At 47.5% G+C, this 27,173-nt stretch overlaps 2 protein-coding genes across 5 annotated transcripts in view; both read left to right on the top strand.

Moving 5' to 3' along the window:
• Positions 1 to 1,078: 1,078 nt before the first annotated feature.
• Positions 1,079 to 22,544, top strand: tsc1a (TSC complex subunit 1a). Of its 3 annotated transcripts, XM_070555590.1 has the most exons (22): positions 1,079 to 1,169; positions 1,611 to 1,739; positions 1,806 to 1,909; positions 2,379 to 2,531; positions 4,913 to 5,057; positions 6,146 to 6,300; positions 6,925 to 6,998; positions 11,368 to 11,561; positions 11,843 to 11,910; positions 12,554 to 12,665; positions 13,195 to 13,256; positions 13,332 to 13,398; positions 13,492 to 13,751; positions 13,823 to 13,950; positions 17,264 to 17,334; positions 17,957 to 18,123; positions 18,235 to 18,417; positions 18,495 to 18,605; positions 18,942 to 19,064; positions 19,135 to 19,322; positions 20,212 to 20,364; positions 21,870 to 22,544. In XM_070555590.1, the coding sequence occupies exons 2-22, from the start codon at positions 1,631 to 1,633 to the stop codon at positions 22,309 to 22,311; spliced, it is 3,069 nt and encodes a 1,022-aa protein (XP_070411691.1). In that variant the 5' UTR covers positions 1,079 to 1,169; positions 1,611 to 1,630; the 3' UTR covers positions 22,312 to 22,544. The 3 variants fall into 3 exon arrangements, with proteins under 3 accessions (XP_070411691.1, XP_070411692.1, XP_054586307.2); XM_070555591.1 differs by lacking the exon at positions 1,079 to 1,169 and having other exon boundaries at positions 1,497 to 1,739; positions 17,264 to 17,307; XM_054730332.2 differs by lacking the exon at positions 1,079 to 1,169 and having other exon boundaries at positions 1,497 to 1,739.
• A 2,239-nt stretch (positions 22,545 to 24,783) lies between these two features.
• The window catches only part of ak8 (adenylate kinase 8), a 6,519-nt gene continuing 4,129 nt past the window's right edge, over positions 24,784 to 27,173 (top strand). Inside the window, exons 1-5 of one of the 2 annotated variants that reach the window (XM_054730339.2) lie at positions 24,784 to 24,846; positions 25,169 to 25,252; positions 25,745 to 25,829; positions 26,277 to 26,326; positions 26,405 to 26,497. In XM_054730339.2, coding sequence (XP_054586314.2) covers positions 25,169 to 25,252; positions 25,745 to 25,829; positions 26,277 to 26,326; positions 26,405 to 26,497 — 312 coding nt within the window. In that variant the 5' untranslated portion in view covers positions 24,784 to 24,846. Of the gene's footprint in view, positions 24,919 to 25,168; positions 25,253 to 25,744; positions 25,830 to 26,276; positions 26,327 to 26,404; positions 26,498 to 27,173 lie in introns of both variants that reach the window. The other variant, XM_054730340.2, reaches the window with a different exon arrangement.

Genomic DNA, 27,173 nt, shown 5'->3' with positions numbered 1-27,173 from the left:
TGAGGAGTTCTGGACTGGATCAAGAGTTCTGGACTGGATCAGGAGTTCTGGACTGGATCAAGAGTTCTGGGCAGGATGAAGAGTTCTGGACTGGATCAAGAGTTCTGGACTCGATGAAGAGTTCTGGACTGGATCAGGAGTTCTGGACTGGATCAATAGTTCTGGACTGGATCAGGAGTTCTGGACTGGATCAAGAGTTCTGGACTGGATCAGGAGTTCTGGGCTGGATGAAGAGTTCTGGACTGGATCAAGAGTTCTGGACTGGATCAAGAATTCTGGACTGGATCAATAGTTCTGGACTAGATCAAGAGTTCTGGACTGGATCAGGAGATCTGGACTGGATCAGGAGATCTGGACTGGATCAGTAAATCTGGACTGGATCAGGAGTTCTGGACTGGATGAAGAGTTCTGGACTGGATCAGGAGTTCTGGACTGGATGAAGATTTCTGGACTGGATCAATAGTTCTGGACTAGATCAAGAGTTCTGGACTGGATCAGGAGTTCTGGACTGGATCAGGAAATCTAGACTGGATCAAGAGTTCTGGACTGGATCAGGAGTTCTGGACTGGATCAGTAAATCTGGACTGGATCAGGAGTTCTGGACTGGATGAAGAGTTCTGGACTGGATGAAGAGTTCTGGACTGGATCAGGAGTTCTGGACGGGCTCAAGAGTTCTGGACTGGTTCAGCAGTTCTGGATTGGATCAGGAAATCTGGACTGGGTGAAAAGTTCTGGACTGGTTCAGAAGTTCTGGACTGGATCAGGAAATCTGGACTGGATGAAGAGTTCTGGACTGGATCAAGAATTCTGGACTGGATCAGGCAATCACGACTGGATCAGGAGTTCTGGACTGGATCAAGAAATCTGGACTGGATCAAGAAATCTGGACTGGATGAAGAGTTCTGGACTGGATCAGGAGTTCTGGCCTGGATCAAGAGTTCTGGACTGGATCAGGAAATCTGGACTGGATGAAGAGTTCTGGACTGGATCAGGAGTTCTGGAAACTGCCGTAACAAAGGTATTTTTGTGTTGAGAATTATTTTTCCCACCTTCCCCTGCGGTCCTGAAGGGCTCCTGACTTTCATTGGCAGCTTGGGGTGTCAGGTAACAGCGGTAGGTGGGGCCTATCGACAGCAGTCCGTTCTGCGCAGGGATCAACAGGTCTGAAGGTACCGAAGTTTCTCAACTCAGCTTTCAGCAGCTTGCTGTGTCCGGTACCGAAAACGTGGTGGTACCGAACCGTACGGAGGGCACGTGGCAGCTGCGGGGCGGCAGGACATGTTTGCGTGTCGCTCTGTAAACTACTGTTAGCTTAGCTGTTAGCCCCCAGCTGTTTTTAAATTCTCTGTGACGTCACCTACCTAATGCTGAACGGCAGTGACGTCACTGACTGTTCACGTGAGCAGTCTTGTCCTGTAATTATTTACCCGTTTAAGAGATAAAGAGCTTTACCGTGGGTCAGGGTTTCAGGTATTAGTCGGAGCCTGATAGTTGTTGACAGGAAGTTAGACGGCTCCACGCTGCTCCTCTGCTGGGACGTGTGCAGCCGGGAGAACCAGCTCAGGTAAACTCAGGCGCAGGACTCCCACATCTTTTTGTTTTTGAATCAGACTTCGGGCAGGTGTGCAGCATGTCTAAAGAACAGGTGAGCATCTCAGAACTCCTGCTCTCATTGGACAGTTCCGAGCTGCAGGAGGCAGAGCGTGTGAGAGCAGCGGTCAACAAGCAGCTCGCTACAGGTAAGTTCACCTGCCGCTGTTGGTCTCCTGCCTTTTCCACGGTTTGACCTGTAGTTCCTCTCGTAGACAGAGGAGGCGCTGTCCTCTTGTCTCTGGTGGAGTACTACCTGGACTCCTTCTCGTCTCAGGCGGTGCTCCTCCTCTCCTCCATCAGGGAGCCTCATCACAAGGTGAGCAGCAGGCAGGGCTGTGTAACTTTTGCCTCCTGTCAGACAAACGCACTTTCTTGGCCAATGACAAAAAATAATTTATCGCAATAAAAATTAATGTCAAATTTAGATAAAAGTATGTGAAGGAAGAAAAAATAAGGAAAGGGTAATCACAGGATCCTGAGAAAGAGAGTTGGTAGAAACGGCAGCATGAAGAGAAGGTAGTGATGAAGAATCGCCAGGAGGGGACAGGAAGTGGATGACGGGGGTGTGCTTTAGCGATTTGGTCAGAAGCCGAGCTCACCTACACCTGCTTGTGGGAGGGGCTAAAGGGAACCAGGCTTCAACTGGAGCAGCTAGTTTTCCTCTTGAGTCTGGCCGGTGTCCTGTCATCGCTGTGTGTTAAAGCGGAACTTTGCTTTTGAATGGCGGCATCTGCTCTCAGGTGTGCTTTGTTTTTTATTGTAAACGCGTCGGCTCTTCTCGTCAGGTCCTGTTGGAGAAGCTGAACGACTCCCTGAGCCGATCCAGAACCAGACTAGCTGCTGTCACCTTACTGGGTCACCTGATCAGGAAGCAGCCCCCCTGGGTGCATCACATCAGCCAGTCAGTGCTGCTGTCCTCGCTGCTGCGATGCCTTAAGGTACGGAGTCCCTTCACCACGCAGGAGGAAAAACGGTCATTACAACAAAAACAATGTGCACATTTTACACATTTGAAGGCTTTTAGATCATTTTCTACAAGATGTGTTTGAATACAGTGGGAATAGGTTTTCCCTTTTTCTAGTTTGAGTCGTGAATGAAATATTTCAAGATCACTAAGAAGTTATTTATAATTTAATCTGCTTGTAAGTCCTTCAGGTTGTGCCCAAAAGGGATGTGGCCCAGGGTGAGGGTGTCCTGTGTTGTAGTCCATAGGGGGCGCTGCGGCGCCACCCCACCAGTCTCACACCAAGAGGAAGAAGATAGGAATCACAAATTATTTAAAAAAGGCATTGAATTCACGGATAAAAAAGATGTGGGTTCAACTTTTATTCTGGAACAATTTTTCAAGCAAGGGAAGGGAATGATCTGAGCATGCAGGAGGACTGACCCATCATAAACCTTTGTCGGCTGTGCTGAAGAGAAAGGTACAGAACCAAATTATTTAATTAATTAGCTGCGCGTTCTCCTGTATGATAGCCAGTTGCCCTGATTGTCCAGTAGGTGACCTTTTTTCTAAAAGAGAGATTTTCCATGACTCAGAACAAATCTGTTGTTCCAGATCAGTGTTGGTGGCCAGAGGGACTGGTGGTGCCAGTGTACGGCAGCCTCGCTGTCGTCAGCGTGGCCTTGTGCAGCTGTGGATACGGTGCTGCTTATCACCAGTGTCTGTGTGGGTGTGGGGGGGGTGGGGGGGGGGGGGGTTGAATGGCTGGTTTGTTGTAAAACGTCTTGGGGAGTTGTAGGAGTCTATGTACAGTAGAGGTAGACCGATATTGGTCTTGCTGATGGGTCGATGGCTGATTTGTGGTGCTGATATCTAGACATTTTCCACCTCATTTTCATTGATGTACAACATTTTGGCCTTGCAAGCCAGACTAAATGAATATATTATTTAGTCTGGCAACGCTCCATTGACGGCTCTCGGTCGTGGGGCGGGTTCTACCGTTGTCTTTCAAATGATCTCCGCATGCTACTGGACAATGACCAACGTGACATACTCACTGCAACGGGTGTCTGTAAGCGTGGCGGTCCGCTATTGAAGAAGACAAAAATTTGTCCTTTTTTCTAAAAAAAAGAACTGAAATACATCTTTCTACTCCTGAATCTAATAAAGCCCAAGTCCAAATAGCCCAAAAAGCCATTTTAATCTAGCTGTCACCGTCTTGTTCCGCTCTGTTACATCATCCCACCCACCAGACGAATAGAGGGCCCTGATTGGCCCACAAAGCGGGTAAAATGCTGTCCACCATTGTGGACCAATCACAGCTCTCTATGTGTTTGAAAGTCCTATAGAGAGCTGTGATTGGCCAGCCAAAAGGCTGCTGGGGGCTGCAGAGGTTCCAATGGAGCGTTCCTAGACCAAACTTTGCAAAGCAAGAATTTGGTCTCGTTCACTGGGCTAACAACGTTTCTGAAGCTGAATCCGTTTTTGGACACTGAATTTGACCAGCTGGTACCTGTTCTGCAGAAGCACCGGGCTGCCTGGAAATGTGCCTGGCATTAAATCACCTTTACTAAGGAGGAATGTCGGGAGCTCAGGAAGTAGAGTGAGTTGTCTAGTAATCGGACGGTTACCAGATCAATCCCAGCCCCCCTAGGGAATTCTGCTGTTGTGTCCTTGGGCAAGACACTTCACCTCACGTGCCTGTGTTGGCGGTGGTCAGAGGGGCCGATGGCCCAAAATGGCAGCCTCTCCTCTGTCAGACCTCCTCAGGCTTTCAGCAGCTGCGTGTGAATAACAGAAAGTGCTTTGGGTGCCTTGTCACCCCGCTGTGAGGTCATCAGACTTGAAATGTGCACTCGAGTGGCTGCGGCTCCTGGATTTGGACACAGCCAGAGTCATTTAAGATGAACAGCTGGTTTAATGAACGTTTTACGATGTTCCCTGTGAGCTTGAATGCAGCATCTGGAACATTCTGCTGATGTTTCTGACCCGGCACCAAGTGTCAGTTTTGTTGTTTTCATGGAGCACGTGTATTGTTTTCTTTGGGGCGACGGTGGCGCAGGAGTTAAGTGCTCGCCCCGTATTTGGAAGGTTGCCGGTTCAAGCCCCGCTCAGTCTGTTGCTATTGCTGTGTCCTTGGGCAAGAAGCGTAACCCGCCTTGCCTGCTGGTGGTGGTCGGAGGGACTCGTGGCGCCTGTGCACGGCAGCCTCGCTGTTCCCCCAGGGCAGCTGTGGCTACGATGTAGCTCATCACCGCCAGGGTGTGAGTGTGTGTGAATGACTGATTGTGTTGTAAAGCGCCTTGGGGGGTCCAGGACTCTAGAAGTGCTATATCAAAACAGGCTATTTACCGTTGTTATTGTTTGTTTTTTCAGACAGACAGCGACGTTGTCGTCCTCATCACTGGAGTTTTGGTCCTCATCACATTACTGCCCATGATCCCTCAGGCTGGAAAACAACACATCTATGACTTCTTCGATGTGTTTGGGCGCCTCGCATCCTGGAGCAACAAAAACCCCGGTAACGCTCACTCAGCAGGGGGGCCGAGCTCGGCTTTACATTGTTAAATGGAGAGGTCATGGTTTGACGAAGCTGCAAAGGCAAATTTGTAAATAAAAACATTTATTTCCATGCCTCGTAACAACGTTCTAACATAATATAGCTGTGATTATGTTGTGGAGATGAAAAGAAAATGAAAAAAAACTCTAAAGCGGTTCTCTTTTGTCTGGGGCGACGGTGGCATGGGACCTAAGCGCCCGCCCCGTAATCGGAAGGTTGCAGGTTCGAGTCCCCGCTCAGTCTGTCGCTGTCGTTGTGTCCTTGGGCAAGACACTTAACCCACCTTGCCTGCTGGTGGTGGTCGGAGGGACCGGTGGCGCCAGTGCTCGGCAGCCTCGCCTCTGTCAGTGCGCCCCAGGGCAGCTGTGGCTACATCGTAGCTCATCACCATCATCAGGGTGTGAATGGATGAATGACTGATTGTGTTGTAAAGCGCCTTGGGGGGTTCCAGGACTCTAGAAGGCGCTATATCAAATACAGGCCATTTACCATTTTAAAAATCTCCAGACCTAACACGGCTTAGGCCGAACGCAACCACTGAACCATCCAGTTGTTGGTCTGACTGACCCGCCACACTTCCCTGGGTCCTCCACACATCACACACTCACGTATTCAGCACCAGAACACCACTGGTGTGAGAGGTTCTCCGCTCAATAACATCAGAGAAGGAGAAACAGCCGGCTGCTACCTCTTCAGCTTTAGGACAAACTACCAGAGGCCCAAAGAGAAAAGCACCATCTGAAGTCACGGACAACCAAAGACGTGTGGACCTAGAAACGGTGACCGGTGTTTAGCGCTGTCTGGTTTCCTTTGGCAATGTGTGTTTCCGGTTTCATGAGGAGGGGAGAGTGTCTCATGACCGTGTTCAAAACCTAGCTTGTTCTGTGGATTCGCTATAGCAGTACCGCGTCATTAAAGGCAAACATGGCAGGAATCTCACAGTATTCACTCAGTGGGGAGTCATGGTACTTTCTGAAGTATTTTGCTGCTGCAGACCCCCTAGACCTGGTCATCCAGTTGTCCTGATTGTCTATTTTTTTGGCCTACAGGTCATGTACCTTTGGTGTACCTGGTCCACCTCCATGCAGGTGTATACTCCCTGTTCCATCGGCTGTACGGGATGTTCCCCTGCAACTTTATGTCCTACCTGAGACTGCACTACAGCATGAAGGAGAACCTGGACACCTTCCAGGAGGTGGTCAAGGTGAGCACAGACCACAGGGTGTCCGCGGGTCCTTAAAAAGTCTTAAATTTGCTTTTCCAAATTTAAGGCCTTGAAAATCCTTAAAAATGACAAATAATCCTTAAATACAGTTTCCAAAGGTCTTAAATTACCAAAGACCCAATAAACAAGATTATTTTATTTCTATAAAAAATTTTTGTGAATTTCTAGTTAGTGTTCATCGTTTTTTGTGTACGATGTTGGCGTAAGCGGAACCGTACACATTCAGTTGGTTGTGAAAGGGGGCTGTTTTTAGATGAGCACATTAGCTGGTTAAGCTAGTGGGAGCTTGCGCCATGGGGAAGTGCAAGTTTAATGGTAACTGGATGGCTAATCCCACGTTCACGACGTGGTTAGCACCGGTTCCAGGCAATAGCTGGAAATTATAGCTTAAATTTAATTTAAAAAATAGCTTAAATTTGGTCAAAGTGGCCTTAAAAAAGGTCTTAAAAAGTCTTAAATGTGGCTCCCTTAAACCTGCAGATACCCTGGACCAGCACAGACCGGTTTTAACTGTACTGGTGAACCAATTCAGTCCTTCACAGGTGTCTCGTTGGCTTAGAGTTTGAGTCATGATGGCTCTGTTTTGCTTTTGTGGCCTTTCAGCCGATGTTGGAACATGTACGGGTTCACCCAGAGCTGGTTACAGGGACTCAGGACTATGAACTGGACCCATCCAGGTATGTGCACCAGCCCAGAGCATGGTTTGAACTGGTATCACCCAAAATGGTTAACATGAAGAGGTCTGTTAGCTGCTTTAAACTCAGCTTCATCAAAATTCCCCCTGCTGGAAAAAGTTTCTAGATCTAAATCAAATACTTCTTCACTGGTTCTGTGTCTTTAATCCATTTAAGGACAAAACACACAACTGTGTTAGGTGTTTCAGGACTTCACAAATCAGCCAAAGTCTGGAGAAGGTTTGATCCAGAACCACTTTAGCAAATTACGGGAAGGCTTGTCAGGTGGGAATGAAGATTGAGAGACGAGGACCAGATCAGCAGTTTATGTCAGATGGTCTCAGGTCTTTATAGGGATGTGTATTGGTGAAGTTCTTGCGATACAATACGTATCGTGATACAGGGAGACGATACAGTATATCACGATATATTGCAATACATTCAGGCAGATGATATTAGCAATTTTTTGGACTGAATTTATTGTAGGAAAAGTCAATAAACAGTCCAAAATGATGCTTAACATGTTCAATGAGAGGTATCTGAACCATAACAGAGGGATTTACATTTCAATGGTGGAAACAAGTCATTGCACACTGCTGCCAACTAGTGGTCGGTGTTTGAATTGCACCAAAAGATAAGAAAATACACAAATGTTTGCATGTAAATTCTTCCCGAAATTAGAAACACAGCTTTTGAATATCGATGTAATATTGCTGGAGAATCGGGTTTTTCTTACACCCCAAGTTCTTTATGATTTTTGAATTGAGGGTTTTTATGTTAGTTGAGTTTATATCAGCGTTGGTTGTTTTAGAACCTACAGAGTGGGTGGTAGCTCATCACCACCAGGGTGTGAATGTGTGTGTGAATGGGTGAATGACTGATTGTGTTGTAAAGCGCCTTGGGGAGTTCTAGGACTAGAAGGCGCTATGTCAGGGATTAAAGTTCTCCGTCGTGGCGACTGAAATCCGTTAGTTGGAATTCAATTCAAAGATACTTTATTAATCCCAGAGGGAAATTAGAGTTTCAGCACACACAATTCTGAGATCAGACATACATGGGCAAGACACATGACAAGAATTGGTGACTGTAGTCATTCGCAACCCGAGTCGCGCTACCTTAAAAGAGATCAGAGGGTTTAAATGAGGATTGGTTCAGGTGGAGGGAAAAAAGGCACTTCAGAGTTACCCTCCACAGGGAGGGCAGCTTTGCTCTGCAAAAAAACACCTCAGACAGAAATGCAAAAGACTTCAGACATTACACAACATAAGTGTCCACTAGGTGGGGTGGTAGGGTTGGGGACTCTCCACACGTCAGTGCATGCAGCCGCGATAAGCAGCGCCCGTCACCTCCATCTGGACGGGGGGGAGGTAGTTGGGGTTAGAGAGCACAGTGACTCCTGGAAACGATTCAACGGCCTTGACCGGTCGCTGTCCCGCCCAGGCTGGGATAGGGAGACAGAGTTGCCATGGCGACGGCAGCATTCCACATTTCTTCTGAGGGGGAGTAATCACTTCAGCCTCACAGGCTCAAGGGCACCAGATTCAGATAAGAACTTGTTTTGGGGCCAGACAGAGATAATTTCCTCTCTGTCTTAAAGTTCCGTGGATCCTCAACCTCTCAATCCAATAATGGCGTAGTTAATCAATCCCAAATCCCAGAGTTAATCAAACTCTATCCTTGATCGAATCCACCTTCTGTGCCAGAGTCTGAATCTCAGCCAAAGTTCCAAGCTTACGACTCATCTCGACAATTATATGAGTTTGTGCGTTCACAGCGCGGTGTAATCCATCCCTGAGCTCCGGGATTGAGCCAATATTCCTCAACAGCTCATTAATTTTCCGGTAAGCCAGGTAACCACCCAGGCCAAAAGGTAGTAAACCTGACACCAACACCACAAATATCCACACGTCTTCAGAATCCTCTACAGACAGCTGAGAGAGGCAGATCAGGTTCCACTGTTTCCAGGAGTCCATGATATGCCCAGCTGGGTCTGTCCCAGAGGGGCATCCGGGAGCCCCTTGTCCCGTTCTCATCGTTGGAAAAAACAAGTTTGCCAATCGCGTTGAGAGACCATCAGACCAGGTCCATGTTTAATAATTTCCAGTTTCCAGAAAAAATGCAGAAGCGCTCTCTCTCTCTCTCTCCCTCTCTCTCTCTCTCTCTCTCTCTCTCTCTCTCTCTCTCGCTCTCTCTCGCTCTCGCTCTCGCTCTCTCTCCCTCTCTCACTCTCTCTCTTGCTCTCTCTCTCTCTCTCTCTCCCCCTCTCTCACTCTCTCTCTCTTTCTCTCTCTCTCGCTCTCTCTCTCTCTTGCTCTCTCCCTCTCTCACTCTCTCGCTCTCTCTTGCTCTCTCTCTCTCTCTCTCTCTCTCTCTCTCTCTCGTTGCTAATTGAAACGCGCACCGGTGTTGTTGAAACGCGTTTCTCCACCGTTCTGCACCGCCCAAGCTGCAAAAACGCGTGCACTCATTGCTCGCTCCCACGGTGCACACAAACACAAACTGCACGCGCACCAGGAGCTGGGATTCTAACAGAGCCAATAAAGCTCTGATATTACAAACCGAGTTAACGTGATGAGCGGAACCAGGACCCAAATTCCCGGTGGGCCGATCTCAGGTCGGTGTTTTAAGTTCAGTCATGACACTCTGCTGATCACCTGCTGATGAGAGGATTTCTCCTGTCAGTGCAACAGGTGAGCTGCTGAACAAGCGTTAGTTCCTAGAAACACTTTCTACGCCCAGACTAGTGACCTGTTGTTTATCATTTTATAATTAATATTAAGTGAATGCACTAAACCCACAAATGATAGAAGATAAGATTAAATATTATTAATCATATGACTATCAAATGTAAATAAGTATAACAGATAACTCATCTTAATGAAAAATTATATTAATAATTTTAATTTTAATATTGATTATATTTCATTTCTAAGGTTTGGATGTCTGTGAACATTACAGAATATTAAGGTTGGTGTAAAGAACACGATATTATTAATAACAGGTCATGATCTAAAGCTGCTCTGAGGTCTAAAACTCTGTCCTGGACCTAAAGCCCTGCAGATGTATTTAGTTTCTTTAAACAACAACAACAAATAAACAACAGCAGCTGGATTCTGCTTTGTTCCTTAAACGGAGTCACGTAGTTTTGCAAGTTCTGCAGCTCAGATGTTCACCAGGGAGCTCTGCCAGCTGATTGGTTCTGGGCAGTTGTGGTACTGAGCAGCATGGATGCATCAGCAGATTTCACTGTAGTCCGCGTTCTTAACGGATTAAGAAAGGACAGGAAAACATTGTTTACTCAAATATATCATTATAATGAACATGTATAAATACTTTATCATACATACCTACCAGCCTGTAACTCTACTTTTCCCCCCAAAAAAGGCACCAGACTGATGCGTTTAAATATAAAATGTCCAATACAGGGGGCCATGCCCCCGATACCCCTAGAGTACTTTAATCCTTATCATCTTCTTTACCTCAGAGAAATCTCAACACCCACACTTTTAAACACGGTGTGTGTGAACGGGTTATTCCAAACTGTTCAGAAACAAGAATACTGACCTTAAACCAATAAAACCCGAACAGTGGCTGCGTGTAAACTGTATGACCCCCCCCACATAATTTTCAGTCAGATGAGAATTTTTTGCTTCAATCCCTGCGCTGTATCAAGTACAAGACATTTGCCATTTTTTGTGTAACAAAATCTTTTTTAATGATCAGTCACTGAGTTTTTTTAATGCAGGCTGAACATGAAAGTAGTCTCCTACACCCATCTCCTACATTAGTATCTGATAGAAAATAGACGGGGAAAGTCTAGGATTAGAAAATCCTGACAGATCTACGTCACACTGTCACCTAACATTCATGGACTCACCCATCTTGACTCACAACAGTTGATTTAGTGTCCGGGAAACCGAAGAGAACGTCTCGGCTAGTAGAAGCTAAGCGTTAGCATTAGCTACTCCACCACACAGCAGAACTCCTCCAGGCTTGTGTTATTTGTGGAGATAAAACATCAGTGTTGCAGAGCAAACAGAGTCAGTGGTAGTCATGTTGTTGTCAGCCAATCAGAGACCAGATCTCCAAATATCAGGAAATAAGACTCATAAACTCAACTGTGGTCCGACTCACTTCTAGTTCTGAAACAGGCTCACCAGAGATAGTTTTCTCCCAGAATAAAATTTACCAGACATTCATTCTTATTAGAGAGCGCTACAAATGTATTAGAAATATGAGTAAAGTTGACCGGTAATGGAGAAAACTGTGTAACAAGTGTAGAACCTTGAGGGACACCTTCACCAGTCATCATGGTTACCAGCTTGAGATCAGAAATAAACTCGGCATCCTTTCTAATGACCCTCCCTTTCAGGTGGAGGTCTTTTGAAGTTCATGACATCATGATTGAGTGCTCCAAAGTGTCTCTGGACCCTCTGGAGTCATCTTGTGAGGAGGACTTTTACTACCCCTCCCGTGTTTTACCAAGACCTCCCCCCATGTCCTCCCCCGCTCCTCACCTGGATCTTGGCTCCACTCCTTGTGACTTTGAGCCTTTCAGCAGTTCAGGTGAGCATCAGCCTTAAACAGATGTAAAAGCTTTAAGATGAAATTTGTTTTGTTTTCAACAGGATAGTTATGACTTTGATACTGGGCTGCATGGTTGTGCAGCTGTTGGCAATGTTGCTTCACAGCCAGAAGGTTGCAGGTTCAAATCCCAGGTGTAACCTTACTGCATGGAGTAAGCATGTTCTTCAAATGCATGTGTGGGTTTTCTTCCTCCACAGACCCAAAACATACATGTTAAAACGTGAATAAAAAAAACAATCAGGCATTTTTTTTTTTTCCAGAACATTTGGTTGGTGCTTTGCAGAGTGGAAATCGACCTGTGCTGACGCTTGAGAACTCCCACACTCTGGTAACTCCTCCCACACTCTGGTAACTCCTCCCACATCCAGTTAACTCCTCCCACACCTAGTTAACTGCTCCCTTACTCTAGTAACTCCTCCCACATTCTGGTAACTCTTCCCACACTCGGGTAACTCCTCACACGGGTAACCCCTCCCATATTCTGGTAACTCCTCCCACATCCAGTTAACTCCTCCCTCACCCAGTTAACTCCTCCCACACCTAGTTAACTGCTCCCTTACTCTAGTAACTCCTCCCACATTCTGGTAACTCTTCCCACACTCGGGTAACTCCTCACACGGGTAACCCCTCCCATATTCTGGTAACTCCTCCCACATCCAGTTAACTCCTCCCACATCAAGTTAACTCCTCCCACACTTGGGTAACTCCTCCCACACTTGGGTAACTCCTCCCACATTTGGGTAACTCCTCCCACATTTGGGTAACTCCTGCCACTCTCTGGTAAATTCTCACACTTGGCTAAGTCCACCCACAGTAAAAAATAACAGTAACCCCTCCCACACTCTGGTAACTCCTCCCACACTCTGGTAACTCCTCCCATTTGGCAAACTCTGGCCCAGGTTATGATCAGAATAAAAGAGAACAGGTAACTCTACGTGGGCTTTGTCAAAGTGAAAGGGTGTGTTTTACAGGCTGATGATGTCACCTGGAGTCCCTCCTCTCGCTGTGGTTTGTCAACGCCCCCCCCTGAGCCAGCCGTTATAGGCTCCACCCCCTCACTGAGCAGGTGCTCCTCCTTCTCAGGTGAGCTGACTTCTGCAGTTCTCTCTCTCTCTCTCTCCTCTCTCTCTCTCTCTCTCTCTCTCTGTGTGTGTGTTCAGAGTCAATAACTTATAGAATTATTATGATCTTGATTGAAGGGATGCAACTTTTTCATATTTTCAAAACATTTTGTGTACTAAAATGACTCTTTACTCAGACCCCACCAGAATATCACACTTGCAACTTCAGAGTCTTGGGCTGCCACCTTTGGACTGTGAACCAGTGTGTTTCCTGCATGTTTTAGATCGTGAACACTGCTGATTTGTTTGATTTAGTGATGAACCGCTCCTGTAGACACTGATGAAGGCTGGGAGACATCTCAGCTGTTAGATCAAGATGTTAAAAAGACGAACAAACAGCGAGGAGATAAGTTTCCTTTGACTTTGACCACAGATAATTAATAACGGACACCAGGGGGCGCCAAAAGTGAGCAAAACTGCTCAGTGTCCTTTTAAAGGCAGGGTATTACATCCCATAATAACACAATAGTTTATTGCTTGTGTGTCTGCAGGTGTTAAATATCCTTTGGCCCCGCCCACTGAGGACAACCAACAACACAGTGCTGGCCTTCAGGTGAGTTAGGGTCATTTTTTTCCTACAATCTTTTATTGGAAGAGGAAGCAGGAAGTCAGTTACGTGTGCTCACAGGTGACGCAGCAGCCAATCAGGGTGCAGGAGGTTAATGATGTCATAAACAACAGCCAGGACAGTGCGGGTGAGTGGGTCAGCTGACCAGCCTGAGCAAGCTCACTGCAGATGTTGGCTTTAAAAAAATTTTTTTTCTTTTTTTTTGGGGGCGGGGCGGCAGATATCGGTCCACCACCACCCACCGCCTCCTCCTCCGCTAAGCACCTCCTCCTCACTTCCACTCCAGCTCATGATGAGTCATCTTCCAGCCTCCCTCCTGCCTGCTCTGCCTCTTTCTGCTTTACGCCTTCTCACCTGTCCTCCCATAGATCTAGAGAAGGCACCGCCCTCTCTGACATTGGCCCCACCCCTTTATATGAATCCCTGTTTGAGCTGGCTTTGCCCCGAGCCACCATGCTGTTTACCAGTAAGAAGACACAGGTAAGAATCCTCAGATGGGCCATCCCGGTTTAAAGTTGTGCTCTGGTAGGTGACTCTGTCCTGTTCTGTAGGAGGTGCTGCAGAGAACTGCAGGGGAGGAGGGGGAGGAAGAGGAGCAGCAGAGCTCCATCTCTCCTCTCAAGGCTTTGGATCAGATGATTCTCCATGGAAACGAGGCTCACGAACGCCTCAGCAGGAGGTGAGATGATTCGTGTTCTAATCATGTTTGTGGGTCAAAGGTAGGGATGTCCCGTTCCGATGTTGATATCGGATATCGGCCCAGAAACGCTGTACTGGATTATATCGGAATGCATCAAAAACCTCCGATATTAGCAGAACGTTCCGCTTTAAATTTCATTCCAGCAATTCTATCCATCAGCGCAGATCCAGCATGTGAAGTCCATGTGATCAGAACGGCGTGTGATGGCAAAGTAGCACGGAACAACGTCGGCCATGTGGCTGTATTTTTCGTTAGTCTGAGAAATACCGTTTGGCTCGGTGCAACACTCGTCATGCACAAGTTTCCCGTGGTGGAACAGAACCGGGGAAGGTTAATGGGCTCGATACACGGGAGGCGACATCGTCTCTCCTCCATTCATTTTCAATGAGACATGCGCGACAAAGCGATAACCGCGGGTCTCCCTCCTACCAAGCGAAATGCGAAAAACGTGCGTGTGAAATTTTGCGCTCGTGCACGTGTCGTGCACAGGCGACCCAGCGACGCGATCCCAGAAAGTTGAAACATTTTCAACTTTTCATCGCTGTCGCTCGGACGAGGGCCAATCAACGCGGGTTTCATTCACTGACCAATGAGCGGACAGGATGCTCCGTACACCTCCGAGCAAACATGGAGGAGAAGTTGATTATTATTATGTTTTATAGTAAAATCAGAAGTAAGATTTCACATAACTAGCAGCACCTTGTGAAACATCATATCTACTGCTTTTTTTACTCTGAACCGCTTAAATAACCGTAATTCCCTCCAACCTGACACAGCCAATCAAAACAACGGAAGTTTAAATTTTGCCGTGGAACAGAACGCGTCGACGGCTTTGCCGCTGCCGTGGGTCGCCTCCCGTGTAGGGCTGCTCGATTATGGCAAAAACAATAATCACGATTATGGTGACTGAAATTGAGATCTCGATTATTTAGGACGATTTTTCAATTAATGTTGACTTTATTTGTTTTTATTCAGTCATAAAATTGCTCAGGGCACAATCAGGACAAAAATAAATAAGAATCAAGATGATCACTAAAAGAACTCCTGATTCCCAGTATAAAAAGACCAATATACTTATAGCTCATAGTTTATGACCCAAGGGCTATAGACCTTAGTTTAACTCACGTAAGTCTAACCAGTACAGACCCAAATACCAATATCTTGCAAATACTGACAACAATAATTATACAGTGGCATTTATAACAAATAAATGCAAATAAATTGATGTTCACAAAATGTTGCGTAACATTTATTTAGTCGTGTCAAGGTGCTGTAGGAGCGTGCACTAGCACCGTGTCCTCAGAGAGATTAGTTATTGTTTATCAGCGTGAGGAACTTATTTCTACCTTATTTATAAACTATTTATTTACAAGTCCATCAATTAATGTAATAATTGTCCCAACCACAGCTGCACCCCCACCCCCCAACCCGGTCTCCGCAATCGGGGCAAGCTGCACGTGTGTTTAGCGCGCCGCACGCGCACATTTAGCCGTTTTTAGCGGCTCAGGAGTCCGCAGGTGCGGTGTGTGTGTCACTCACTCTGGTTAATCCAACATGGAGCCGGCTCTGAGAGCTGTTTCTTTAGCGACCGACACATCACTACATCATTCCCTTTCCTAATGTCCTGAAGAACGGTCCGGAGCGCAGGCGGAGTGTTTATCTAACCTGCAGGAAATGTCGACGACAGTTATCCAGAAAGTAGCTAAGGGTTACCAGAGATGTTTCTGAGGTGTTCGCTAGGTACTTTTAAGATTTAAAAAGTCAAGAAGGGGGTCTGAAAAGCTGCTAGAAATGGCGTCAAAGTCGCTAAGTTGGCAGCACCCTAGGAGGAGCGCTTCATTTGTTACTCGGGGCAGCGCAAGTGGGAGGAGCAAATAATCGGCTTGTTTTGTTTTTATAATCGTTCAAAACTCAGATCGTAATTGGGATTAAAATTCGATTAATTGAGCTGCCCTACTCCTGTGTGTCAGGTAATAAAAGCGACAGCGAGGAATTTCGCTGATCGCGGTCGTTTGTCGCCTCCCGTGTGTCGAGCCCCTGATGCGTCTAACCTCATCGTGCGTTTGAAGCAGGATCACAATGAGCATTTTCTCAGTGTGTGAAATGTAAACTTTAGACACTCAACTTGTAGCGGTTGTTCAGCGAACGTTATTGTTCCTTATGTCCCGAACCTCAGCTGTCCACATTCATGTAACCAACGGTTAATAAAAGATTGGTCAGGTTTTTTATGCTAACTGTTGCTGGCTTTTGTTTTCTGTTTGAGTAAAATCACGTCATCAAGCCTGCTCCACACTATGAGATGGGTAAAAGGACGTACGATTTGTGCGGATATCATATCGGATTGATGTCGGTATCGGTCAGTACTGAAGGCTGCGATATCGGTATCGAATCGGAAGTGGAAAAAAGTCGAATCGAGACATCCCTAGTCAAAGGTCATACCAGCCCCTTCTCCCTCACTCCTTTATCTCGTTCACTGCCGATGACAACAAAGTCGTAATTTGCATATTTTTACTGTGTGGGCGTCGGACGAGCCCCCACACCGTGAGAAAAACATCTCAGCTCTAAAGCCGATCTTCATCCGCATACGTCACAGATCACGTGATCAGGAAGCAACACATCCATGAGTTTGGAGATCGTTTTGGGCCGTTCCTGTAAAAACAGTGAGGCGCGAACCGGAAAAGCGTCTGCCGATCACAATTCGACAACGGATTATGAAAGAACGGATAACGCTCGAAACGCGCAGATTCTTCCTGATGTAGGAGGTGATTCTCCGCTTTGTTTCGGTTGTTTTGGCGTCGACATCATCCTAGCGCGCATCGTTCTGTCACTCTTAAAAAATGTGTGCAGAAGTGGCAGAGCAGTTAAGTGTCCTCCCTGTAACCGGTGGGTTGTCGGTTTGTATTCAGGCTCAGTTTGTGGCAGCCGTCGTGTCCTTGGGCAAGACACTTCACCCTCCCTGCCTGCTGGTGGTCGGAGGGACGGTGGCACCTGCGTGTGGCAGCCTCGCCTCTGTCGGTGCGCCCCTCAGCATCTGTGGCTGTGATGTAGCTCATCACCACCCGTGTGTGAGCGGAGGAGGCCCAGACCCGGTTCTGATGGATCGTTTCTGTCCGCATTTCTTTTTCAAACCACCAAGACATTCAAAGTAAAACCACCCGTGGGTCGGCTGGTCCGGTCCGCCTGTCAGGGTCCAGTCCTCCAGAGTCCAGATGTTTCGACTCGGCAAATCCAGGAGTCTTGATGGGATCGGGGAAGTAATCTGTGTAATGGTGGTAATCTGATTACTTCACAGATTTTCAGCAGCAAACAAGTCGCTGGACCGGAGTTCGTTTGGAGGTAAACAGATCGGCATGAGAAGCAAAGGTACCTGAAACTAACACGCACCTTGGTTCTGGTCTGTAGACCCACATTGACCCGGTTCACACATCCTGTCAGGTCCTTAGAGAGGTCCAGGGTCTGAGGTAGAACCCAGTTCTGCATGGTGGCCCAGTTGGTGGGCAGCATGAAGGTTGCAGGTTCAACACCCAGCTAGGGCCTTAACCCTTCATCATTAGTGGGTTCCTCAGGTCCAGGAGCCCAGACCAGGTGGCCGTTTTGTGCGATTCTTACTGGTTACTAACCAGCTTAACCAGACTAACAGGCTGGTGGGGGGGTGTAGAGTAACAGCACCAGCATGGAGAATGTTTAACCCCTCAGGCTCTTGGGTCAGAACCAAGTCATGTGCTTTAATACAGCCTTCACCTGAGGATCGGGTCGGTATCGGCTGGTTGAGGATGGGTAACAGAATCAGACCCATCAGAAACCCGGACCGGCTAAGGTCCTGGTTCCTGAATGGGAACTGACTCTGGTGCTTTTCTGAAGGAGCAGGACCGGGCTCCTGGTACCGATCAGCCTAAAGGTCCAACAACACTGGTTCTGTTCTGTGTTGACCCGACAGCATCATGCCTGTTCTTAAACCTGAATCCTCTCGTTTATTATGTGTTAGGCCCCGCCCAGGGGGAGGAGCTTCAGACCCTGAGGAGTCAGCTGCTGCTGGTCCACAGTCAGCTCCAGTATGAGCGCTTCAAGCGTCAGCAGCATGCCATCAGAAACCGCCGCCTGCTGCGGAGAGTCATCAGCGCCACGGTGCTAGAGGAGTACAGCGTTGCCATGGTAACGCGGTGCATCAGAACTCCTGATGTCCTGGTTCCTCCCGTGTTCTCCACGCTGGACCTCACTTTCGTTGTTTGATTGCGTGCGATCTGTCCTCTTGTGTGCTGGTAGAAGGCTCAGCTGGGTGTTCAAGACGAGGAGATCCAGAGTCTGAAGACCAGTCTGGACCAAGAACAGAGGCGATACGTCGACCTGAAGCAGGACATGAAGATGCAAACGGATCAGCTCCACTCACAGATCCAGCAGCTGCTGCTGCAACAAGAGCACAAGCAGCAGCTGGTCCAGAAGCTGCAGGTAGGAAGGTCTGAGCCCGGCTGCAAGTCCTTCTGAGCTGCTGCAGGTTCCCGCTGAGCTCTGACTGCTTCTTTCAGAGCGAGCTTCACGAATGTCAGAGCCGGCTCAGGGATCTGGAGGCGGAGCTTCAGAAAACCAATCACAAGGCCTACAATGCTGAACACCAGCTGACCCAGCTGTCAGTCAAGGTGAGAACACGTCCAATAGATTTAATTCTGCTGTTTTATTGGTGGGGGGGTGGGGGGGTGAGTGAGTTTGTTTGTTTGTGAGTTTGTTTGTGAGTTTGTTTGTGAGTTTGTGAGTTTGTTTGTGAGTTTGTTTGTGAGTTTGTTTGTGAGTTTGTTTGTTTGTTTGTTTGTGAGTTTGTTTGTTTGTGAGTTTGTGAGTTTGTTTGTTTGTGAGTTTGTGAGTTTGTTTGTTTGTGAGTTTGTTTGCTGGTTGTGGGTTTGTTTGTTTGTTTGTTTGTGAGTTTGTTTGTGAGTTTGTTTGTTTGTAGCACCCTGATCTTGTGTGGCTCTGTGCAGCTGTGCAGCAGTGAGCAGCTCCAGCAGCAGATGTTCCTCCTGAACCAGCAGCTCATCCTGCTGAGGGACACCAACAGAGCTCTGCAGGAACAGCTGGAGGCCGGAGACGCGCACGTCTGGACCGTAAGCTCATTAGCAGGAATGCCCCCACTGGTTGGTGAACACGCTGGTAACCGTGCGATGTGCTGCTCAGGAGGAGACCATGCTGCAGGGCACTGTGGGTAAAGAATTCCAGAAGCTGCAGGACAGAGACATCCAGCAGAAGCAGAGACTCGAAGCAGCCAATCACAGGATAGCAGAGCTGGAGAATCAGCTGGCCAAGAAGGAGAAGCTGATCCTAGATCAGAAGAAACTTCTGGAGGACACCAAAATCCGGAGCAGGTGGGACTCCTGGACCAGCATGATGGGCTCGACACGCGGGAGGCGTCATTGCCTCCTCCATTCATTTTCAATGGGACACGCGCGACAAGGCGATAATCGCGGGCCTCCCTGCCGCTAAGCGACACGCGAAAAATGAGCATGTGGAATTTTGCGGTCGAGCCAGCGGCGCGATCCCAGAAAGTTGAAAAATGTCAGCTTTTCATCGCTGTCACTCAGGCAAGAACCAGTCAGCGGGGGGGGGGGGGTTATTGACTGACCAATGAGCAGACCGGATGCTTCTCAGTACTTCTCCAGTTAAACACGAAGGAAAAGTCAATACCTGTCGGATTTCCCAGAGCTTTACAACATTTCTGCCACAGATTAAAAAGATCTTCACAAAAAGGCGGCAGCATGAGAAATAGTTGAAGCGTTGGTTGTTGGTGTGGTCTCATATTCACCGTCTGGGATGATCTCGTCCACGTGTTTTTCCTTTTTTATATGTCTTCACTTAACTCTAGCAAAACCTCGTGTGACTTCATGTCTACCGCTTTTTCAACTCCGAACCGCTTTGATAACCCAGCGTGCCCTCCAATGTGACGGCCAATCAAAACAACAACGACCCGCTATTCGCCCTGGAGCAGTGTGCCGCTGCCACATGCCGCTGCCACATGCCGCCCTCCTGTCCAGTTATCAAAGCTACGGCGAAACGTTTCACTGATCGCAGTCGTTTGTCGCCTCCCGTGCGTCGAGCCCATTAATCTCCCAGAGACTCCTCCTCCTGACGGGTCTCCTGGAGAACAACTGATACGCATGAGACGAGTCTGAACAGGTCCTGCAAGGAGTTTCTGTTGAGCCCGCCGGGCCTCACGCGGTGCCCCGTAGGACGTTTCTGACAGGTTTCATGTTTCAGGGCGGAGATGTCAGCCTCTGAAAGTCGCTGCGTTGCTCTGAGGACAGTCGCCCAGAATCTGCAGACCGAGATGCTTCACCTGTACGGCCAGGTTCACCTGGACACAAAGACAGGAAGTGACCCCAGCAGTGTACTACAGGACACCAGCAGCAGGTAAACATTCAGAAAGAGCTCTCCTTTACCACAATGACACTTTGTGAACTTGATCTCTTCTAAAATAAACAGTTTTTTTCTGATGACAGACTTTTGCAGATTTACAGTGAATTGTAGTTGATGTGTGTAAACGTTGTTGGTGTTTGGTGTTACAGCTGTGCTTTTGTGAGAAAAGCATCCAAGCTACTGCCTCGGTGACACAATGCTGGGAAAACTCTGCATTCATGTTTGTAGTTTAAAGAGCAAGTCACCCCCAAATCAACTTTTTTCCTCATGAACTATATAAATGTGTGTCTAATGGTGCTGCAGACACCTGTTAGTAGTTTTGTACTTTGGTGCATTTTAGTTAAATTTTCTGTCTAAAACTGTCAGTGTTGTGCCGTTGTCAGGTAAAAACTCTGCACCGCATTTGAATTTAAATCTGCCATCGCTATTGGCTAAGAGGTACCCTAGAACGTTAGCTGGTACCATATGATGTCACAATGTCGTTGTGAGCCTGTGTGTGTGTGTGTGTATTTGTTAGCGGCTCCGCCTTCTCTGTCTGCTAGGCAACAGCATTTGTTGCATTTTTCAAACAGGAAGTGGGAGTGGAGTAATACTCTGGTTGCTCTTTAAAGAGCAAGTCACCCCCTACCAGAGTATTACTTCCTGTTTGAAAAATACAACAAATGCTGTTGCCTAGCAGACAGAGAAGGCGGAGCCGCTAACAAATACACACACACACACAGGCTCACAACGACATTGTGACATCATATGGTACCAGCTAACGTTCTAGGGTACCTCTTAGCCAATAGCGATGGCAGATTTAAATTCAAATGCAGTGCAGAGTTTTTACCTGATAACGGCACAACACTGACAGTTTTAGACAGAAAATTAAAAATTTAACTAAAATCCACTAAAGTGCAAAACTATTGATGACACATGTCTGCAGCACGATTAGACACGCATTTAGTTTATCAGGAAAAAAAAGTTGATTTGGGGGTGACTTGCTCTTTAAGATGAAGTTCACTCGTGTGTGCAGTGGGCTCTAGTATAAATGAATGACTTGTGAATCAATCTCTTTGGAGGAAAAGCTCTGGCACTCCTGTTTCTGGAACTAGAAGTGAGTCAGAGGAGGGGCGAGCGGCAGACAGACAGGATTTGGAGCTTTATTTCCTGATATTCAGACGTCTCTCCTCTGATTGGCTAACAGCAACACGACTCTACCACTGACTCTGTTTGCTCTGCAACGTTGATGTTTTATCTCCACAAATAACACAAGCCTGGAGGAGTTTTGCTGTGTGGTGGAGTTGCTAATGCTAATGGATTTTCTAATCCTAGAGTTTCACCGTCTGTTTTCTATTAGCGGCTAACGCAGGAGATAGGTGTAGGAGACTATCGTGCTGAAGCTTGATATGAAGAACAATGTGAATCAAAAACAAGTTACAAGTTTTGGTCTAAAATCGTTCAGCCCTTCTTCGTGAGGTCATGTGATGTCAGTTTCTCTCTGTCTCTCTCCTTCTCAGACCAGTAAGTGACAGCATCTCTTCACCTGTTCCTCACGGCAGCAACAAGTCCCGCCCCTCCTCCTCTTCTGCTGTTGGCATCATAAATGGCACCGTGAAGGGCCTCTCCTGCTCCCCTCTCTCAGTCTCCCCCATCGACTCCCCTCTGGCCGTTGGATCCTTCCTGGAGCAGCAGGCACGGCGACTTTTTGGACCATCTGGTCAGAGCCCAGAGGAGGAGCTGCAGGAGGAGGAGGAGGAGGAGGTGGTGGAAGAGGAGGAGGCAACCCAGCCTGAGAGCCCTCCTTTGGGTCAGGAGGTAGAGGAGGCCACCCCCCTCACTGGGAGTCCACAGATGGAGCTCCTCAGTCGAGTCGTCACTGCAGACCTGGCACCTGCCGTCCGTCAGAGGAGAGACGAGCTCAGCATCATGGATTATAACGAGTCACTCCCGGAGTTGTGATGGAGGGCGGAGGAGAGGGGAAGACTGGGAGCGTGTGGATAAATGAGATTCTTCCGTTGTTCAAATTTTAACTTAATCTGGGTTTAATCTGAGACTAATCTGTGGTTAACCAGAACCGTCTAAAACAAACCTAGCATTGATTGTTTTTACACGTAAAACACTTCTCAGAAACCAGGATCCACACAAACACAGGAGGTCACGTGACCAACTCTGGGTTCTGCTGTGGGTCTGGTAGTTCTGTGTACCTGCTCCAGCAGCAGGTCCGAGGTTCTGGTGGTACACGCGAGGCTCTGGGCCAGAGGAGTGTTCGGGGACTCGGAACCGGATTGTTTTTGTGAAGCTGCTTGTGTCGTTCTGTTTTAATCTAAAGCATCAGCTGACGCAGGTTGATGCCTCTGAGTGACGTTAATATCGCAACGTCGACGCAAAATAAAAAGATGGAAACGTGTAACTAAAGAACGTGTTGAGTTCAGGTGTGTTTCTCCAATTCCATGAAAGTGAACGGTTCTTGCATTCATCGTTTGTCTGGAGCGCTTTGTTCTGAGCCAATCAGGTTTGTGTGTGACTTGGTTCTATGATGTCACACGGTTCACCCAGCTTCATGATTGGCTCCCGTAGCCAGAGATCTGTTGTGGTGCAGGATGCCAGCAGATCAACGTCCCATCTGGTTGGTTCAGAATCAAAACCTCGACAAGGTTTAATAAAAACTTCTCCAGGAATGTTTCTGCTTTTGTGACTTCACATTCAGCCCGCTGTTGCTGACGTTTTGGTTCTTTTGGATCCTAAATGGGTTATTTTACTATCTTACTGTAACCTAGCCAGATCACTGCGGTAACCGATTATTCTCTTCTGCTGTGAGACTCCTCTTGCACTCCGCCCCTGGTTCTGAAAAGAGATCTACACTTTAAAATCCAAACAGTGTGCACAAAGATGTTTGGTCGGCTCCAGATGAGAAACAGTTCCCTGTCGATGTGTCGTCTGATCTCTGACTCTTCTCATCAGCAGTTCCACCACGGACTGGGGCGTCCCGGTCTGTCACACAGTCGCCCTCCTCATGCGGCCGCTCCACACTGAGTTCACAGTCTAAAGCCCATTTTTACTTCATCTGCTGGGTTCTGCCCATCGACAGCCAAGACCTTGGCCGTGTTCCAGATGGTGATCGGCGAGCAGTGCATGCCGGTGAGATTTGTGTCCGACTTGACGTCGTGCATACGTAGGCAACGATAACCTCGTGACATCAAGGCGGCCGCAGATTTTGGAGCAAGGCGCTGCAGTTGCTCCACCAGCTGCAAAACCTAGAGGATGACAGGAAATGCCTGGTTCTCACCTGATCTAAGATCTGATTGGTTCATATTCTGATCCAAACATCCGGTGGTAGAACATGAAATGTTAGTTGGTCACATGTATTCTGTAAATCATGTTATGATAACTATATAGGCCATAAAGAGAAATGTGGTTTGTGTTCTTTTGTCACGTTTCCTATGAGCACACTAAACCTACAGCTGATAACCTTTACTTATTATTACAGTCGTGTCTCCATATGCATGATATCCACAAGCACGTGAGGATGTGTTTCAGCTGCTAACAGGCACCAGAATTAAAATAAAAAATTAAAGTATGAACTCTAACGCGATATCTTCACCCGCTAACTACACATGTAGAGAAATCCATCCGACTTTTGAACACTTCCACATTATATATGAAGATTAAAATGAATGAGCAACACTTTAAAACTCAAAGCCTGAACAGAAAATGATTATATTATTGACTAAATGCTGGACCAGTGACGTTGGCTGGTCTACTAGCCAAACCAGTACCAAAACACATGCTGGTGACACCCATGCTGGATGATTTCAGCAGGGTGGCTAAACGATCCCACTCTGCTTGGTATATTTCTATGTCGATGCTTGGTAACGCTGCTCTTTTTGCGAAAATCACATAGAAACCATAGATCATATATTTTACGAATGTCAGAAAACACAATTGTTCTGGAAAAAGCTAGAGGCGTGGATCAAAACTAAAATACCCCTCCCAGTTCACATCACTAAAGGTAATATTTGGAATTATATTCAGTAATAAAGATAAAGAACTCTGCTATAATATCATCCTTTGTTTAGCCAAATTTTTTATCCATAAACGACGAATTTTACAATCATCCCCTGTCTTCAATGTTTTTAATAGAATTTCAATTATATTTAAAATCCCTGAAACACTTCAACAAATATAGCGAAAATCTATATGATAAATGCTGTACCCTCGGTGAAAGCTGTACTCTACTCGTTCTTTATGCTCTTCTGGCTCTTGTTGTCTTTTAATGGATATTTACAAATGTTATAGCAAGTTAACTGCTCCTTTTGAATTTAAGTTTTGGACTTAACATTGTCAAAGTGCCATGTTTGTTTCTGTAAATTTACCAAAAATAAATTAAAAAGTCAGCGCGCGCTCACTGATGACGTCATTCCTTGACAACGAGCCAGCGCAGCGCGACCTAGCAACCGGTTCCCTGCGTCTCAAGAAACTTGCAACGTGCCAACAGTGAGTAAAACTTTACGTAGACTTGGCCCAAAGATCATCTCAGAACAAGCATCGAGGGTGGATGCGTTTGAGGTTGGAACAAAAGAAGTTTGGGGGGGGGGGGGGGGAGGCACGTGACCATACATAAATGTGACCCAGAGGGGAGGACACACACACACACACACACACACACACACACACACACACACACACACACACACACACACACACACACACACACACACACACACACCACACACACACACACACACACACACACACACACACACACACACACACACACACACGTATATATATATTCTGCTATGTCCTTGCTCCTCAGATGGATGACACCCTGAAACCTTTGAAAGTTCCTCCTCAGATGAGCTACTACGCTGATAAACACAACCTGTCCTACCTGATGCAGGTAAGAGAGCCCTGGCCTGTTTTTATGTTGGAACGCGACAGCTGCAGACTGTGTGTGTGTGTGTGTGTGTGTGTGTGTGTGTGTGTGTGTGTGTGTGTGTGTGTGTGTGTGTGTGTGTGTGTGTGTGTGTGTGTGTGTGTGTGTGTGTGTGTGTGTGCGTATGTTCTTGTACATACTACATATGAGGACCGTTTTCCCTACAAAGTGAGGACATTTTAATTTTTTTAGAAGCTTACTATACCAGTTAGAGGTATGTGTGAATTAAATATTAGTTAAGGTTAGGGTTAGGCACAGATCATTATTGGTTATGGTTTGGGTACGGGTTAGGCACGGTGGAACCACAAAAATTAATGAAAGTCAATGGAGGGTTCTTACTTTAATAGAAAGACAGACGTGTGTGTGTGTGTGTGTGTGTGTGTGTGTGTGTGTGTGTGTGTGTGTGTGTGTGTGTTTGTGTGTGTGTGCGTGTGTGTGTGTGTGTGTGTGTTTCAGAGCCTCGTGGCTTCTCTGGTGACCAGCCAGCCTGACGACCCGATCTCCCACCTCATCGACCTGCTGAAGAGCAGCAACATGAGCAGTAAGGTTCCTCAGGTTTTGTTCTGTGGGATCCAGTTTCTGGACATCGAACACTTTGATAAAACATAATTTCCTGATTCTTTCTGAAAACGAGTCGATGCTTTAAGAACCACAGTCTGCCACATACTTCCAACAGTCTGGTTCCTGCTGGAGGAGCAGCTGACTCCGACTGGAACCTTCAGTTGTTTCAGACCCTTCTGAGGTTTCCTTCCTGAGGTGCTGTTGGACTTGAAGAAGAATTTTCTGACATTAACTTAGATGATTCTGCAAGTTCTGGATCCAGCCAGATCCCTCCGTGTGTTCTTAAAGAACTGTCTTCACTAACTGTCACAAAGTTCTTCTTTACGTCCAACGTGAGGGAAACCTCATGACGTCACTAATCATGAGATCCATAATAAAAACCCTCAAGATGATGTTCTACAGAACCCGTAATCTGACCTGTGATCAGTTCCCAGGGTGGTGCTGCTTGGGCCGCCTGCTGTTGGAAAACACACTCTGGTGAGTTTAACACACACACACACACACACTTCCTGTGGCACTTACCCTCTTGCTGCGTCTTCTGTGGTTGTTTATCAGGCAAGACATCTGAGCGTCCAGCTGGAAGCCGTCCATGTGACCACAGAGACTTTACTGCCAGACCAATCAGAGCTTAGCACACTCAGTGAACAGGTAACAGCTCATCTGTACAGTGATGTCACGCCTTTGTCCACCTGCAGGTCTGTGGTGAGGATCAAGACCTTGAGCCAGGGTCAGGTGTCTTGCCCAAGGACACAGCGATAGAATGACTAGTGAGCTGGGATTGAACTACCTCAGCCACTGCTGCTCTGGTCTGAATCTTCAGACCTCCTTACCTACCTGACCCAGCCTCACCCAAGGGGTCACATCCCATCCTCACCCGAGGGGTCACCCGACCCAGCCTCACCCAAGGGGTCACATCCCATCCTCACCCGAGGGGTCACCCGACCCAGCCTCACCCAAGGGGTCACATCCCATCCTCACCCGAGGGGTCACCCGACCCAGCCTCACCCAAGGGGTCACATCCCATCCTCACCCGAGGGGTCACCCGACCCAGACTCACCCAAGGGGTCACATCCCATCCTCACCCGAGGGGTCACCCGACCCAGCCTCACCCAAGGGGTCACATCCCATCCTCACCCGAGGGGTCACCCGACCCAGCCTCACCCAAGGGGTCACATCCCATCCTCACCCGAGGGGTCACCCGACCCAGCCTCACCCAAGGGGTCACATCCCATCCTCACCCGAGGGGTCACCCGACCCAGCCTCACCCAAGGGGTCACATCCCATCCTCACCCGAGGGGTCACCCGACCCAGCCTCACCCAAAGG

Source organism: Nothobranchius furzeri, chromosome 10 (assembly GCF_043380555.1).
Source record: "Nothobranchius furzeri strain GRZ-AD chromosome 10, NfurGRZ-RIMD1, whole genome shotgun sequence".
In the NCBI taxonomy this organism is placed as follows: Eukaryota; Metazoa; Chordata; class Actinopteri; order Cyprinodontiformes; family Nothobranchiidae; genus Nothobranchius; species Nothobranchius furzeri.
This window is presented reverse-complemented; position numbering and strand designations above follow the sequence as displayed.